This window comes from Nanorana parkeri, unplaced genomic scaffold (genome assembly GCF_000935625.1).
Source record: "Nanorana parkeri isolate BGI_ZX_2015 unplaced genomic scaffold, ASM93562v1 scaffold198, whole genome shotgun sequence".
NCBI lineage: Eukaryota > Metazoa > Chordata > Amphibia > Anura > Dicroglossidae > Nanorana > Nanorana parkeri.
Genome location: NW_017306466.1, coordinates 618,231 through 636,323, shown reverse-complemented (window position 1 = coordinate 636,323; position 18,093 = coordinate 618,231). Strand labels below are relative to the sequence as shown.

General features: G+C 42.9%; 1 protein-coding gene across 1 annotated transcript; it reads right to left on the bottom strand.

Annotated features, from left to right (window-relative positions):
• Window positions 1-4,658: 4,658 nt before the first annotated feature.
• Window positions 4,659-17,862, bottom strand: HMGB1 (high mobility group box 1). The gene is made up of 5 exons (XM_018555486.1): window positions 17,755-17,862; window positions 11,506-11,667; window positions 8,683-8,828; window positions 8,202-8,376; window positions 4,659-5,291 (listed from the first exon to the last, which is right to left on the bottom strand). The coding sequence occupies exons 2-5, from the start codon at window positions 11,653-11,655 to the stop codon at window positions 5,130-5,132; spliced, it is 633 nt and encodes a 210-aa protein (XP_018410988.1). The 5' UTR covers window positions 11,656-11,667; window positions 17,755-17,862; the 3' UTR covers window positions 4,659-5,129.
• Window positions 17,863-18,093: the final 231 nt, after the last annotated feature.

Sequence of the window (18,093 nt, the reverse complement as noted above, 5' to 3'; positions counted from 1 at the left end):
CTCTTCTTTTAAAATCTATTTATTAATATATATTATTATTATATATGTATTAATGTATTTTTTTTATTTAGAATACAACATCAACAAAGCCAAATATTTTGCTATTCTAGGAATGCCCTGGATTCAATATAAGCAGATTCCAACCTAAAATAACATAACAAAAACATATTTTTTAAATTAATGATTTATTACCTTATGAATATTCCTACACAACATTGTTGATGTCAATTTCAGGCTATACAATGTATGTTAAATCCTTGGTTCTCAACTGGTGGGTCGAGACTTCATGTTCAGTGGGTCACCGCATGCCTTCCCCTTTTCTAGGTGAGAGGCTCCTCAGCCTTCCCTAGTGCAGCACCATCAGTTCTCATGCCAAGCAGCCATTCAGAATATGCTGCCCAGCATCGTGTGTTAGCTTGAGGTGGGCTATGGCGGCATGGGAGCTCCATCCATATATGCATTGCTTACAGCTCTCTCATGTGTCCTGTAGAGGTGCCTGTGCCAGAACAATGCACTGTAACACGCAATCACACCTACTATGCATTCTGGTGTGGGAGGTATGTTGCATTGATATTCATTTGAATGGTACCCCAAACACACCTCCCACTCACAGTTCAATCACCCGCACCGGAACGCACAGTACCGCAATGCCGCGCGGTCCATTGCAGTGCGATTTGGGTCGCGAGTTAATGACCATGGACAAATGTGGGTCCTGAGGTTACACAGGTTGAGAACCACTGTGCTAAATGACCTCCTGTAATAACTCTGTACTTTCTGTTTAAAACCTCAAGAAAATCTATGTAAAGGATTGCCATGTGTTATATTTTTCTTTGTTTTAATCAACTATTATAAAATGGATCACTGCTGGAGAGATTCTCCTTATTTCCTGCCCAACTGACAGCAAAGAAGAGATATATTTTAACCCTTCCCTAATCTACCCAAAACGAAAAATCATGTTTTACCCAGACTTGGGTTGTAAAAAAGACCAAATCATGTCCTAGTCACATGTCCCCGAGTTCCAGGAAGTAAAAGGAGATATATTAATCTGCCCTTAGTAAAAAAAAAAATGGCCACTGTGAGAAGACAAAAGGAAAATAAGGCATGCAAAGAATAAACAGCCGGCAATTATGTAGAATCCTCTGTTTGTAGATTGTCATTACTAAACATTTCAAAGGGCGTTTTCGTTGTTATTTTAAAGATATGGGTAAAGGTCCACTTTAAAAAGCTGGTGGTATGTTAGCATTTAAATGCAGCGGCTGTCACCCGATCATCAACTTGAATGGGTGACAGCTACCGCTTGTAAACAGCAGATTAGGGATTCCTGCTGTATGAAATCACAAGTTCCTGATGCAGGAATCCCTAATCGCACAAAAACATATAGGTATGAATGAGGCCTAAAAGTTGAACTGGCTCAGAGGATCAGGCGAGTATAACTGTTTTTTTTAACCTAGACAGAAACGAGCGCTTGCAGCATGGGGATAGCCCTGCGAGGGTTAAGATTTTTTCCCCAGAGTTCTCCTTTAGGTAAAATGCAGAAGCATAATTTACAATCTTTCCTAATTGCTGCTGTGTCATTCTACCATCAGCCACGCATGATGATATGACCTGCTAGAATGAAGAAAAGGATTTTGTTTTGAAGAGGACTTGGGAGTGCTGGCGACCATTTATTCTGTTTTGCAAATATTTGGCGACGCCATCCGCGGCAACTTCAGCACCCCTCCCCACAATATATGGGGCTTCTCATTCAGGAGTGTGGTGGGGCTATCTATTTGACTGATTTACCATCAGGTCCCTTGCTCTGCTAGGTGATAAGTAGAAGGTCTTCCTGTGTACGGGGTCTCCCTGGAGCCATCTTTAGGGGAACACTTCCAAGACTATGCTGTGTATACAAAGAGCTGGAACAGACACAGATAGCTTTACCTATGAACTGCAGCCCTGCCCCGCCCGCCAACTTTTAGATTGACAGCTGGTTTCCACTCCTGCATGTGTGATGTAACAGTGAGCGCTCCCCAATTGGACGTTTGGCGCAGAGACCAAGTAGAAACTGATACTGCGACGGTAATCTAAAAAAAAAAAAGGGAAAACATTTGTTTAAAATCAAAATTAGAAAAAACATATTGACAGTGCTGCTATTACATTGATCCAGAGGGAAATATTAAATAATAGTTGAAGGTGTAATACTTTTTTAAGTGCATCTTATTGAACATATATTACCTATCTTTAAACATAATTGTTGTTAAAATCCCTTTTAAGAGATATTGGTGATTTGTAGTTGGCACTTTAAGCACTGTGCATATTTATCATCAGAGTATCACATCTGCCTGGGCCAGTTTAAAGCGATGAGGAACGCTGAAATTCCCTCCATCTGCAGAGGTGATGAAGAAGGGATTTCAGAGGAGGAAAGGCGTAGCTCAGGCTTTGCTGCTCCCATGGGGTCACCAGAGCATCCACTGCTCCTGCCAGACGATCTATGTACCAGCAGACAAACCTGTCCAGTTTGTTGTTAAATCTGAAGGCCAGAAGATCCACATCTGGCATTTCCAACCTGTAACAGGTCCAGTCACACTTCCATGTTTAAGGAACCAGTTGCTGACTGAGTTAATCTGCCTGTCAATTGTCCATGGCTGGTATGTGAATGGCAGACACGGCTAGAACATGGAGTTCTGCCCAAACTAAAATATTTTTGACTTTTTCAGCAGCCTAACTTCTGGTTCCCTGGTTGCTGTGCACCACTGCTCTGACAATGTTCAGCTGGACTCTCATCAGATGACTCTAGACGTGGTGTTCATGGAGCTTCAGAATGTTGAATGGAAGACAGGATTCCTTTGACATCCAAGTCCCCTTCCCCGACAGGGTGTAGTACTCACCTGCAATTATTATACAGGATTTATATAGCGCCAACAGTTTGCGCAGCGCTTTACAATATAGGGAAGACATTACAATCACAATACAATTCAAGACAAGATGGTAAGGAGTGGTCAGTTCCTGGATACACCCGACTTGCAGCTAAACTGACTGAAGATAAAAGCATCTAAATGCAATGTGTGAATAGATCCGTTGGAAATCATTAGATGCATACGTGTTTAGAAAACCATTTTAAACGCACTTAGTGTGAATGTAGCCTTAGGCTTGCTTCACACCTTTGTGGTGCTTTCTCATTCATCAAGTGGACCTGGTGCTTTCTTGGCAAGGAACCATGTGATAGTGTTAGCGTGTATTGCCATGTACCGCAAGGCAGGAACATCGCTCTATTGCATTGAAGTATCATTCACAATAAATGGCACTGCAATGTTCAAGGTGTGTTATTGTGCATGGATGATGTAAAGCCGGGCTGTTCCTGAACTGCCTCTCTCTTCAGCTGAAGAGCTTTAACACCAGAATAGAACTACGCTTACAAACCTTTCTATGCACTTTGACCAGATTGTTTAAATAATTTTCAAGCCAATGTGTGACTAGAATATGTTTTTGACATGATGTAGTTACGGAGGCAAGTAACCATGAAATGTTTAAGAACCTCATCTCCAGCACTAAAATGTTTGTGCAGATTTATAAGATATACACAGACCTAATTCTGCCTAAACCCTTGGTTCTCAACCAGTGGGTCGCCATGGCACTACGTGAGAGGCTCCTCAGCCTCCCTCTAGTGCAGCACTCAGTTCTCACACCAAGCAGCCATTCAGAATATACTGCCTGCTGCCGAGTGTCAGCTTGAGGTGAGGAGGGCTGAGGGTATGGCCACGAGGGAGCTCCATCCATATCTGCATTGCTTACAGCTCTCTTGCATGCCCTGTAGAGGTTCCCTAGATCAGAGTGACGTCACATTCTGGCTCCCGCCACCTCTAGGGAGCTGTACAAGCAATGCACATATGGATAAAGCTCCATCACAGCACAGCAGCCCACACTGGACCCCAGGCTGAGGATCCCTCTCCAGTTCTCACAAGGTGGGGAGTGGATCTTAAAAATAGAAAATGTTTTTTGGAGAATGTCTGAGATTTGTGTGTCTGTCAGTGTTTTGAGGGTCCGTTCACTGCAGTCCCGTGTGATTAACGCACTGTACCATGCAATCAGCACTACCACGCGTTCTGGTGCGGGAGGTGCATTGCCAGTCTTGTGAATGGCTCCCCAGACGCAACTACCACCCACAGTTTGATCACCCGCAGCGGAACATCTGGTACCGCAATGGTGCGCATTCCAGTGCGGTGCAACTTGGGTTGTGACTTAATGACCAAGGACAAACATGGGTCCTGAGGTTACACAGGTTGAGAACCACTGGTCTAAACTGCTTCCTAAAGTGTAATTCAATAAACTGAGACAATATTAGGTGTTAGGATCGAGTCATGTGACCGTTTGCCTTACACCTGTCAGATAAAATGCGATTCTCCCAAAAACGCATGTTTGATTTCCACACTTACATGATGAAGAAACAATTCACAACACCCATGATACGTCACTTTAGGAAGTATTATTCGGATAATCAAGTTCACATAAAATAAGCAAAATATTTAACTCGACAAGATAAAATCCTCTACAACCAAAACTCCCAGCACCTGACAGTGAGGGTTGTTAAAATGTAACAAGAACACGTGTGATCATGAATTCAGCAAGTAGATGACAGAACACGGACCAAGTACTGAGCTCTGAAATAAACAACACTGGTAATAAAAAAAAAATTTGTATTTACTTCGAAGCAATCAGAATGCCAACAAAACATTTGCAATTTTTCTTGCACTTACAGAGTGGTATCAGTTAAACAGAACAACAAATGATGATGATGATGATGCTAAGACAACTGAAGATGAAAAATGAACTACATCCCCATATAAACTAAACTGTGCACCAACATGAGCCTGCTGAAATTTCCATGCCAATTTACAACCCCCTTACTGTACCAGGCAAGGTTAGTGGCAATTGAAAACCACTTAAAAGACAGGGCCGTCAAAGATACGTTTTGGTAGTGTGTTAACAATACAAAAGAAAAAAAAACGTGGCGGGAGGGGAGGGCACTGTACAGATTAAAAACAAATCTTACACATCCTTATATTTTGATTTGTTTTTGTTTTCTTTAAAAAAATGAGAGCTGTGTACAGGGGGTTTAAATGCTATATAGACAAAACTGCTCCTGGGGAGGTTTACTCATCATCTTCATCATCATCTTCATCTTCCTCGTCCTCCTCATCTTCATCATCCTCGTCATCATCATCATCATCCTCCATTTTCTTGCTCTTTTCAGGTTTAGGCGGTGCCTTTTTGGGTGCTTCGGGCTTTCCTTTGGCCCGATATGCTGCAACATCCTATGGAGTGAGATTAAAGCAGACATCCATTAATAAAATAGAATGTTTTATATCTGAGCACACGAGGAAAGGAAGCGTGGAAGAGCGCAGGTACAACACATCGGGCATAACAAATGAAAAAGTGACAAACTGAGCAGGGAAACTCCAGAATAGTGGCATGGGATCTGAGAAACATGCACTGAAGTTTGCAACAATAAATACAGAAATAAAATACAGAATGCAGCATTTTGGGGAATATTGTTAAAAATAGATCTTAAAACAAAAGTCATTTGCCTTCAAAATTAGTTTAAAAAAGGAACACTGATAAAGGGGGCAAAAAAAGATCTTTCTGACCTAGTCAGTCACACATGTATATAGGGAAGCATTGCCTGAGTACATATAGAACAACACTAATCACTTTAAATGCACTTCACACTGGTCCTGTGTGCGCCCCAGTGCACGTGGTAAAACACATGGGTAGGTGCGAATAAGCCCACCGTGCACGTGGTAATACACACACATGGGTAGGTGTGAATAGGCCTGTAGTCTACCTTAGACCACTGTGAATGGGCCCCATAGGAAAGAATAGGATATCCGCTGGAAGTGCATGTTTATGCAACAACTAGAATGAGTTTTTCTGCATGAAAATAGACAAGTATGAATAGACCTCAAGCGTCTCTTCATGTTTTTATGCAGCAAAACTCACACATTTTTCTACATTGAAACACCTGTCAAGCAGAAATCCCATTCACATCTATGCGCTGCAGTTTATTGAAAAGGTAAGGAAGATGATATGTAGAGCTGCAGCTAACTATTATTTTCAAAATCGGTTAGCCGATTATTGAGTTTGATTAATCGAAGAAAAAAAAAAGTTTAAAAAATGGCTCCAGTGATGGGACTACTAGTTTGTATTGAGATTTAGTCCATCACAGGAGCAAGCTTGGAGCGGTGGAAGTAAAAAAGAAAAAAAGTGTGGCGTGCAATATAGTGAAATGAAAAGTGTAAAATTATACAGCAATGAATGCAGAATGGCATCGGCTATAGAGGACTACAAATCCCAGCTATAGTACATTATACAGCACAATGCAGAATACCGCCAGCTATAATGTACTATTGCTGGGTTTTGTAGTCCTCTATAGCTGTTGGTATTCTGCATTGCGCTGTATAATGTACTATTGCTGGGATTTGTTGTATTCCTCTATAGCTGGTGGTATTCTGCATTGCGCTGTATAATGTACTATTGCTGGGTTTTGTACACCTCTATACAGCGCAATACAGAATACCACCAGCTTTATAGGAATACAACAAATCCCAGCAATACATTATACATACAAATGTATTGCTGGGATTTGTATTCCTCTATTGCTGATGGTATATTGCTCTGTATAATATACAGTACAGCAGAATGTACCATCAGCTATAGAGGAATACTAATCCCACTATCCCAGCAATACATTATAAGGAACCATGTGGGCGGAAAGTGCAGGCTTACCCGAGCAGTCTTCCAGCAACTTGCTTCTGAGATCGGGTCTGTCTATCGGCAGCTGTCATCCCCCACACCTGCTCCTCCTTACTTTTTCTCCCCGCGTCCCTGTGCCGATCGTGGATGCGGGCGGTGAGTGCGAGGAGGTGCGGCGTGTGGATGCGGCCGGGCGGGTCTGGCAGCAGCGAGCATGAGGTGGGGAGGAGGTGTGGCGTGCAGCGTGTGGAGCCGTGAACAGGGCCAACCAATCGGAAGCCGATTAATCGATGATTGAAAAAGTTGACAACTTTTCCAATAATCGATTATGTCGATTAGTTGTTGCAGCCCTAATGATATGGATCCATTCACACCTACAGGTATGCAATACCATGCACTGCAACGCAAGCATGTAAAGCCAGCATTAGGGAAAGTGGTTATAAAGTTAATCTCCCGCCTATCTGGAAATCAGTCATTATATAATCAGACTTTCATTCAGTATATTACACCAAGGAAAGTCCAGTCTCTAAAAGCTGTATGGGTTAAGCTTTAACCTCCAAAACAAGTGTGCCACTGCAGTGTTACAAAAGCCAGTGACAGTGGCTGTAAAAGAGCATTAGCTAGGACCCTCAGACTGGCCCCCAAAATGCCAGTTTGACATGTGCGAGATAGAAGCTCTGCCTATCGTTCTACTCTATGTGTGTACTCAGCTGGGAAAATCCTCCAAAAAGGCAGCGATCCTCACTTATTGAGAAGGAAAATGATCTTGGTAAGACAGTGCCACCTTCTGCACAAAACCAATGAAGGAAAATCACATACAAAGTGTATAGAAAAAGGGGGAAATAAAAGGATCCATAGCCAGTCACAGCTACTGTGGGTGACAGTTCACCAGGTTTGTATGCCATCAGATCATGGATTATACGAAATAAAGCACTGTACAAGGCTTGCTTTACCGGGACATGAGACTGTAGGAGGCAATGCATTATTGTGCGCTGTAATGCTGCAGAACATGTTGGTGATAACGTCTAGAGATGGACAGGGATGTCCAACATAGAAAGGCAAATTCTTCCACATTTGGAAACTGCAATCATGTAGAATTGTTCTAAGTGGATGGATCAGAAACGTGATTAGTACTATGTGCTTTGTTAACTACAGACTCTCAGAGGTCTCGTCTGACATTTTAAGGGAAAATAGTAATTTCCTGCTATTGCATGATCTGCTTTTCTTTTTCATCTTATCAAAAGAAAGTACAGACACCGAGAGAGAGGGAAATCACGGGGTTATTCTTCTAGAATGTGGTCAATTCTGCACTGCAAGTTCTCCGTGATTTGAATGCAAATAATTGTTTTGTTTCCTCATTAGTCTGAACATCTGTAACTATTTGTAATAGAATTGGAATCAAACTGGCAATGTGTGTGAAACCATGAAACCGTTGTTTAGTTTTAGGAAAGTGATATTTGGGATGAAATTACCTTTTCATATTTCTCCTTCAGTTTGGCAGCTTTCTTTTCATAAGGCACCTTGTCTTCAGATGCGGTGTTATTCCACATCTCTCCTAGTTTCTTTGCCACATCTCCGATGGTCAAACCCGGGTGCTCACCTTTGATTTTAGGACGGAATTCAGAACAGAACAGGAAGAAAGCCGATCTGCAATAAAAAGATGAATTGCCGTAATGTGCAATCAGCCCTACAACCAGACCCCCCTTCACCTAATAATAAAGTATAACATTTGTTAATGAATGCCAAGGCACAGCAAAATAAAACAATATGTCATTGGAAAACACCCTGGATTCAATGACTGAGTCTGTGATAAAGAACACTGTCTGTGATGGCAATATCAACCAATCACATTACAGCTAAATATGCAAGCAAACATTTAACTGGCTGCTGTAAAACATGGACGGCTTTCCTTTCCACAGCTTATAGAATGCTATCCACAGCAGCAGAACTCACGGTGGTCTCTTTGGTGCATTTGGGTCCTTGAACTTCTTTTTGGATTCTCCTTTGGGTGGTATATAAGTTTTCATTTCTTTTTCATACCGGACTTTATCTACTTTAGCCATATCTTCAAACTTGCCCTTTTCCTTAGCGGACATGGTCTGGAAGACAAAACACATTATAAGAAAACAAAATAAATACACAGGTATGGAAATGTTGAATTTTATAATATTTATTATGGGTATACAGTGCTTTACATTCACCTCAGCCCCTGCCCTCAAGGAGCTTACAATCTAAGGCCCCTATATCACATGCATACATACAGGGCCAATTTACACAGGAGCCAAATAACCTTCCAGCATGTCTTTGGAGTGTGGGAGGAACCCAGAGTACCGTGAGGAAATCCACACAAGCACAGGGAGAACATGCAAACTCCATGCAGATAAGTGTCCTGCAAAGCAGAATTACAATTTTATAAGGAAGTCATTGAATTTTATAAACGTAAGGCTACATTCAGCTGTACTGTCGTTTTGCTCATAATCACCCCTGTGCTGACATGTAATGTTTCTTGTTACAAATGACAGAAGAGTGCCAACGTGAAGATCTAACATTTTCATACCCGTGTATGGGCGCCACAATACAAGAAGAATTGTCAGATATACATCTCATCAGGAACATGAGTATTACATGTCAATGTAGAATGATTGGACACAATAAGATATTTTTTTCTCCCTCTGTAAACATTTTTTTTTAGATTCAGTTACACTTTTTCTGCTCTTAAATCAAAATATCTATGAAAACATTTGAAGCTGCCTAAAAAAATAAAATGGCACCACGTCATGCGAACACATGTCAAGATTCTGTGACGTATGTTTTAGTACCGGAACACACCACAGCTAAGAGGTGCCCTTAATGCCAGTCATCCCTGAATGTATGTTCACGTCTTCACTGACACACAAACATGCCTATCCTGCTAGTGAAATGCATTGTTTCGTTTTACCGAACCTTTAAGGTCATTTATTATCACCTCATTCAGGGTTCAGATGGCAATAACATCCTATATGCAAAGAGCACAGTGCACATACAGCAATTTTGCGTTTTTCCCCCTATAGCCTAGAGAACACGTTAAAGGAGAACAATGAAGGGAGTGCTTTTCACTAGCCTCATAGTTCTAGCCGACCTGTGACAATGAGACTGTCACAGGTCGGCTTAGTAGATCGGGAGGTGAGCGAACAACATACCTGCGTTCGCTCACCTCTCGATCCTGTCACAGCTCTCTGCTGTGACAGGGGAGGGGCTGGATTCCCCGCTCCGATAGCGCTGACTGGCGGAACGGACGGGGGAGGGTACAGCTGGCTCTGCCTCTAGATAGGCAGAGTCAGCTGTCAGTCACGCAGCTGGGTGGATCCCGACATAATTGTCAGGATCCGCTTCAGCTGTAGCGTCTCAGTATACCGGGAGCTACAGCTCGCGGCATACTGAGCCTAGGGTAACGGGAGGACGCTAGTTTGTGTCCTCCCGTTACCCTAAGGAGAACTATGGGGAAAATACTTAACCCCATAGTTCTCATTTAATAAAAATTAAGCTTATATCCAAAAATAAACCGATAACAAAAAATGCTGTAAACAAAAGGTCTTGATCGTGTGCACAGCAGATGCTTCTCTTTCCTCCAGTTGCCAAAATCTGTAGCAAAGTAAAGCACCTATGAGAGAAACCTCACATGGAAGCTGCTATTCTCTGAACAGAATACCAACCCCAGGGCAGTGATGTTTCTCACAGGAGAACTGGACAACGACACTGCCCTGGAACCAATATCAGTAGTGTCAGATCTTATCTGCAGCTTCTCACATAGGTCATTTGTTTCAGGACAGATTTCCCTGAACCATAAGATCCAGTGGATGAGACCGCTGTCTATATACTGAAGGGCTGAGCAATATAAAAGGTCATGCCCACATTTAATGCCATGGTAATTTACCTGCTAGGCAATTATCTAATATATAAAAGGAGCCTTAAGGTGCCCATACACTGCACAATTCTTGTACGAGAATCGCAGGAAATCCCGCAATCGTACGATAATCGTGCCGTGTATGGAAGGTGTGCAACCGTTTCTACTGTACGGTCGCACGACTTTTGCATTTCAAGCATGTTGGAAAACCAGCCGAGAATCGTACGATTTTCGGCTGGTTTTCAGCATGATCGAGAGAGAACTGCCAAACGGGCCGGTGTGCACACGCGCACACTGCCCGTTCAGCATTGCAGTCATCGGAAGCACGCCCCTCATTGTAGTCATCGGAAGCCCGCCCCTCAGGGGGGCAGGCTTGCGATGATCGCAAGTACAATCTGCCTCTCCAAGATGGGCAGATTGTACGTTTTTTAAATTACTTTACAACCCTCGCAAGACAAAAGTCTTGCGAGGGTTGTAAAGTGTATGGCCACCTTTATGCTTTGCCCTGATAAGCAAGCCAAGAACAGGTGAGATGTGAAGCTTAATGAGACAATACAATGCACATATCTGAAGGTAAAGAGAAGTTCTATATATGTGGATATTGAAACGTTTGAACTGAACAAATCTCAGAAAGCTGGTACACAATGCAACTGAAATATAAAAATGCATGTCTGGCTTTTTGAAGTGGTTTCTATGGCTGTCAATGGAAACATTATTTCCTGGCTCCTTCTAGTAGTTACCTGACATGGCGAGTAAGCATGCTCAAAGCTTTTGATAGTTTCCCTTGTATAACCAGATTACATAACCTAGCATGCACAGCATATGTAGAAAAATACAGAGCATGCAAAAAAACCAACCTAGAACATACTTGTGGATGATTCAAGAACCATTACCTTCCATCGCTCGGAGCACTTCTTGGAGAACTCGGCAAAGTTTACAGATGCATCTGGGTGCTTTTTCTTGTGCTCTTCTCTGCAAGTTTGCACAAAGTAAGCATAAGAGGACATCTTTCCTCTTGGTTTCTTTGGATCACCTTTCCCCATTTTGTTAGATTTCTGTAAATATACAGAAAAACACCTCCATTATTACATATGGAAATACCTTTTCTACCCCGTATCCCTGATCACATCATAGGTGCTTTGTGTACAGGTGCCAGTCCATGTACCCATTGCACTCCTGACCGCACGTCCAACAAAGTATCCTGGGTGCTCAGTAGTCGACGGATGGCCACCGTCAAAGTAATGCAGAAAAGAAATAGACACCGGCACTCCAATAATAAATCGATTACGTCTATTTATTGACGTACATCAAAAGCAAAATAACACACTTAGTGCGACGTTTCGGGGACACACAGGAACCCTAAGTGTGTTATTTTGCTTTTGATGTACGTCAATAAATAGACGTAATCGATTTATTATTGGAGTGCCGGTGTCTATTTCTTTTCTTGTGTACAGGTGCGTCACACTCAGAATCAGCCAGAACATAGCTTGCTTTTATTCGAAGTCGGTGAAAATGGCTTAATACGAGGATATGATGATTTTCACACTGTATTCCCTTTGACTTGTACAGAGGAATGAAAGCAGTTCAAATGTAGCAGAACAGGACAAGCCGTGTGCAAAAAAACCAACAATGTATGCATGTCACAATTCTATATAAGATTCTGATCCATAGTCAATCCCTGATCATAGATCCCAGAAAATGTGGACGGCCAGGTATGCATTTAAAAGCAAAAGGACAGGACATTAATTCTTCATGCTTTGGCCAAGCGTTCGCTCTTTACCCATCTAGATTTTTGTAAATTCATCAACTGACCTATTTTTTTTGGTTCCCTTTTTAGACTACAGTTCTTCCCCTGAATTTTGGGAAGTGCGAGTTTTTAGTGCACCGGTGGACCTGTGTGTATGTATAAGAGCGTTCCTCTAAAGGGCACTCTGCAGAAAAGATAAAGTGACGCTTATCTCAGGAGTTAAATATCTTAAAAAACATTCAAGTACCTCAAATATAACAAAAATCTTATTTGTGTATCACTCGGCTGTAGATCCATGTAGACATGTCCTTCCTTCTGGAGGGTGACTACTTTGGTTCCCCATGGTCCCTGTGTGTGCATTGTAACGTAGACACCACTCCAAGCTCACTCCTGTGATATACTACAATCTCAATACAAATTAGTAAACTAAACGTGAGATTGTAGTTCATCACAGGAGTGAGCTTGGAGCGGTGGCTACTTTACAATACACACAGGGACCATGGGGGACAAAAGTAGCCCCCCTCCAGAAGAAAAGACAGTGTCACCACCAACTCAGGGATGATTTGAGGATCTATAACCGAGTGCTACACAAATAAGATGTTTATTTTAATAGTTAAGGTACTTGAATGCATTTGTAAAATGTAACGCTCAGATTTAGTGTTACTTTAAAAAAACAATACCCACGTATTTCCATGAATGTGGCTTCATACACTGCAGCCAAGTGATAATATACACAAATACAAGTGTCTTTCTTCCTGAAAACTGGTGCATACTATCCCTGGACAGCAACCTCCATAATGGACTAGCGTTAACGCCGCTCACTTGGTGTGCCCATCTTATAGAGCATGCACTCCTAAAGCAGTACGAGTAAGATGTGCCCCGAGAAGAACAGATGGAAACAGTTGTCATGGGAAAGACAGCAATTGCTTCAAGACAACATACCTAGAAGCTACATTAAAACCTGACTGGGTACTAATCAAATAATGTATTTATAATCATAAAGTCACTTCTGCAGTTCTCCTCCCGTGGATAATGTTTTGTTTTTAGGCTTATATCAGACCGGAAAATCATATTCCTATATTAGAATAATAGCAGTAAGGAAAAACATGAACAGGCAATGTGTGTAATAAAGTCATGTGAAGTAGATGCATTTGTTTTGTCAGGTGAAGAATACCAGAAGCTGGATTGGATATTTGTTCTTTTCAGGTACGTAGAATTATGAAATCATCAGACACAAATAACATTGTGTGCATTGGCCTGCTGCATGTTTATTCAATGCAGAATGTGACCGTCCCCCATGTTATTTATGGTTTTCTGAGATCTTCTAGGCTAAAAACAAATACACAACATGTGTATCACTGAATGCCTTCTATAAATGCTTCTCCGGAGAGCTTGGACAAGCCTGGATGCAAGTATTAGTAGTGAAGCAAATAAACGAGTGTGCTTAAGGGCTAGTTCACACCAAGTGCGGAGCAGATGCAGGGCAGTTACAGAACAGATCAACACTGCGTCCAATGGTATTTTGTGCTCTAGTTCACACCAGAGCATGTACAAAAATGCAGCATGCCCTAAAATTTCTGCTCTGGGACGCACCAAAATGCATGGAAACGCCCTAGAAGCCCATTTTAGGCTAAAAAATATATTTATTTTACAAAAAAACGGCCCGGAACGCATCAAAATACACTGCGTGTGCAGAAACTGGTCTGCATTTGGTGTGAACAAGCTCTAAAGCAGAAACACTAAGAAGCTTATTTAAGCAAGAAAATAAATAATGGTCAAGTATGGTCCTATTTAGAAATCCTTGAGGGGAATTTAAGAAAACTGGAGTAACAGAATCTGGAGCAGTTGCCCATAGTAACCAATCAGCCTCTAGATTTCAGTTCCGAAGCTTAACTGAACAAACTGAAGAGAACCGATTGGTTGCCAGGAGCAACTGCTCCAGTTTTAATAAATCCCCCGTATGGTACTTTCTGTTCATATGAAGCTTTACTAAGCTGGTGTCAGGTGGATACTTTTTATGCTCCGTAGTAGTGTTGCAATTATACATAAAATGTGTTACAGTATATATATATATATATATATATATATATATATATATATATATATATATATATATATATATATATATATATATATATATAACGTTCTTATAAAAAAAAAAAAAAAGAAGAGCTACATGGAGCATCTTGGGGCAGACCTACGGATCTAATAAAGACAGTTCTGTGGACCTTCTTCTATGGGGCAGGAGACCATCACCCTTTTATTCATGCGATATGAACATCAAAATGAAGCTATTACACCTCTGCTAGAAAAATGTCAGTTATTCTCACCACAAACAGAACAATGTGATGTCAGCCGACTCTGTAAATGCTGCCAGGACACACTGGTCTTCAGCTATGTAAAGGCAATCCTTGCAGGCATGTATCCTTCTGGTGTAATGTACGGATTGACTGCTGAACTTTACAGCAATATAGTAAATGTAGAGAACTGCTTCCGGGTAATATGCAATATCCTCAGCCAGAGTTCCAGTTTTAAAATTGCACCTTGTAGAGAATAAATCAAGTGAACTTCGTTTTCAGATTTGTTTGTAGAACAGAAAGTTCTTTCATCTAGTGTGAATGACTGACGATGAGCCTCTGCATTAAAGGTGTCGGGTGGTGGGGGGGAATCTGTGATATGGGAACATTTCATCTAAGAGTGTAGACAAGATTTGAACAAAAGAATGAAAAGGCGGATCTGTGAGCTGGGAAAAGAGCAAATTGTGTTCCTGGGAATGTGGTGTGTTTGGAATAGTTCAAATGTTACTCATCCCTAGCTGCAACCCGTGATGTACCACATGGGATACAAGGAGACCTCATGCAGGAAGTCTATGGAGTGTATGTACACCACGGCAAGCCGACTTCTTCCCAGCTGCTGTGGAACTGAGGACTCCCCCGTGCTAAGATGTAAGGACATGTGCTGGAGTTGCCTAAACAGCAGAATGGTCAGCAGCCGTTTAAAGTAAACCTGTCATAACCAATCCATCTCTGACCACCGCTGTCACTGTCCTGTGAGTGGCCTCATTCACACTGCCATTGACAAACTCATGTCCAGGCCATTTCTAAATACATATCCATGCATGGAGAGATTGTAAATGGTATCATTAGAGCTGTGTGTTTCTATGCGGGTCCAGGGGCAGATGACATATTCTGAATGCATGTAGGTAATTCACGCTTGTGTGTGCATTTTCTTGCTTTTTTTAGTTGTGTGTTCTTAATGTGTTTTATACAGTTTTTTTTCTAGCCAAGGGGTAAGGGCTTGTGGTTGTGCGCTAAAGTGCACATTACATATGGTTTTAAAGCATTACCATTGAAGTCTAAAAATACACTATATCATGCCAAAAGAAGTCACATGGCCCCATAGAAAATAATGGGATTCCTCTTATTGTGCATTGTCACACAACAGCTGAAGCGCTTCAACTCACACAAGTGTGAACTTGGCCCCTGCGCATATCTGTGTCCAGCACATCACTTTGTAAGACGTTGTGCCATTCATTATCGGTACCCCAATCCGCATGACTGCACCAAAACAATTGGCAATCTACTTTGAGGGAAATCAAAACTGGAGCAGTTGTCCATGGCAACCAGTCAGCTTCTCTTTCATTTGTATAACTTAATGAACAAATGAAAGAGAAGCTGATTGGTTGCCGTGCGCAGCTGCTCCAGATATTGATAAATTCCCCTCATCTGTTTTGAGGAAATAATTTTTTTTTAAAAGGCGCAGGAAGTACTTTGGTGTGATGGCTATTGCAATGAATAGGCTGCCCGATCCGTAAAAACAGGAACACCGGTATAAATGGGGTAAAGGAACGAACATCTAAACACAGGAGGACTTGCTCTAGAAGCATAAAGTTTGTCTATACTTCCCAAATAACTATTCTTGCGTTTTAAATAATGTAAACCGTAGCAGTGGCGGTGTGAGCGTAGACTGAGAAAGGCAGAGATCGACATCTGTGCACGTATTGTGGATCAGTGACTTAGAGCGCTGAAGCAAGAGGACCAGCATGACAGTTTTCCTTGAATACTGAGCTGCCAGTTAGATGTAGGCAATGTTAAGGGGCAGGTCAAAGCACACTGGGTCTTGTAGTTCCATTATAACTATCCCAACCCCCCAATCACTACCCTTTGATGGACTACTAATCCCAGGCAGCATATCCCCTTGCCTGAAGGCTGTGCTGGGACTTATTGGTGCTATACTGCACTGGATGCTGGTTGAGCTCATTGGCCTGTAGCAACCAGGCTCCTCCCACTACACAAATGGCGTTGCTATAGGCAACATGCAGCTGTCACTCGAGTCGGCTCGGTCATGTCACATGGAAGCAGCACGTCCTCCTGTTAGTCAAGCGATGGCGCAGCTCCAGAAAGGAGAAGGAGGAGGAGGGAGGGAGAGAGGGAAAAAAAAAAAAAAAGGTCAACAATGACAGATTTTCTCCTTCCATCTTGAAAGAGCAGCTTCCCGATGAAAGAAAGTCCCCTTGAAATGTCTCCGGCAGCCATGCCATGGCCTCGCTGAGGTGTGGCGGATGGCGGTGGAGGGACTCTGTGTCCGTGTTATGTGTCTCTTTCTATGCTCCCCACATTACACGCAGACATTACACTGCGGGGCTAGAGAGAAAGGCTGAGGCAGCGCGCCTATGTGCGTGCGCGCGCTCTGCTTCTCGGAATGGCGGCCGCGGGAGCGCGCCGCCCTTTTCTGACTATTGTTTGTCGTGCCCGCGCTTGTAAAACCACCATGTTAGAGAGTGCGGCTCGCAACCGCCATCTCGTAGAGAGAAGTGGTGGCCGGCTAAAGCCGCACTGGGGGGGTCTCGGGGAAGGTGTAAAGCCCTGAAAACGGGCAGTGTATGCCCGCCGCCACCCTTCTCACCACCCCCCAACCTTGTTTTTCCCCATAGTCAGCCATGTTACAGCAGAATATTTCCTCAGGTAACCGAGGTGCCCATACGCCCCGACACTTCACATAAAGAGCAGGACACGGGTGGCAGTGCCCGTGCTCTCGGTGTCTGGGGGTCACATGACACGCAAAGTTCCGTTCTCACTTTTCTTGAATTAGACCGTCGCGGCCATTCCTTGTGTGAGGTGACCGTGACGTCATAGTGTGTAGAATAAAGATATTTTTTTCTGGCCGATTCTACCCGTCCGTCTCCCCACTTTAATAATCGCCGTTTTATTTTTTTTTTAAATATAATCCCCCTACTGCTTTCCCTTTTTCACCGCCGCCGAGATCATCGAGGCCGTCGGGCGGCTTAAAACAGACTAATTGGCGGGCTGACTGACGTCCCTGTGCGATACTTACCCACTGCTTTCAGTCACATAGACATAGCCAGTCCCTGTCAGGCGAAGCGCCGTGTACTCACCCAATGCTGTGTCTATGGAGCTCAATGTACTGCAATGGCTGTGAGAGAAAGCGGGATCGATACGCAGCCTCTTCACTCTCCCAATCTGTAACATTACTCTCAGCTCAGCCCGGCGCTGATTGGCCGCCGCCAACCAGTCCCTTTGCGCGATTGGCCGGCTCGGCTCCATTGTCCTGACCAGCGGCCGACCGCCATTGGACGACATTTCGCTGACGTCACACGGGAGCAAAACAGCGCGCAAATTCGAAGTGTCTTGTGTGTGTGCGAGGCGCTCAGTCGGGATGCAGCTGGAAGGCTGAGTTATAGTGTTTGCAATGCAAGGCTGCCATAGACCGCATC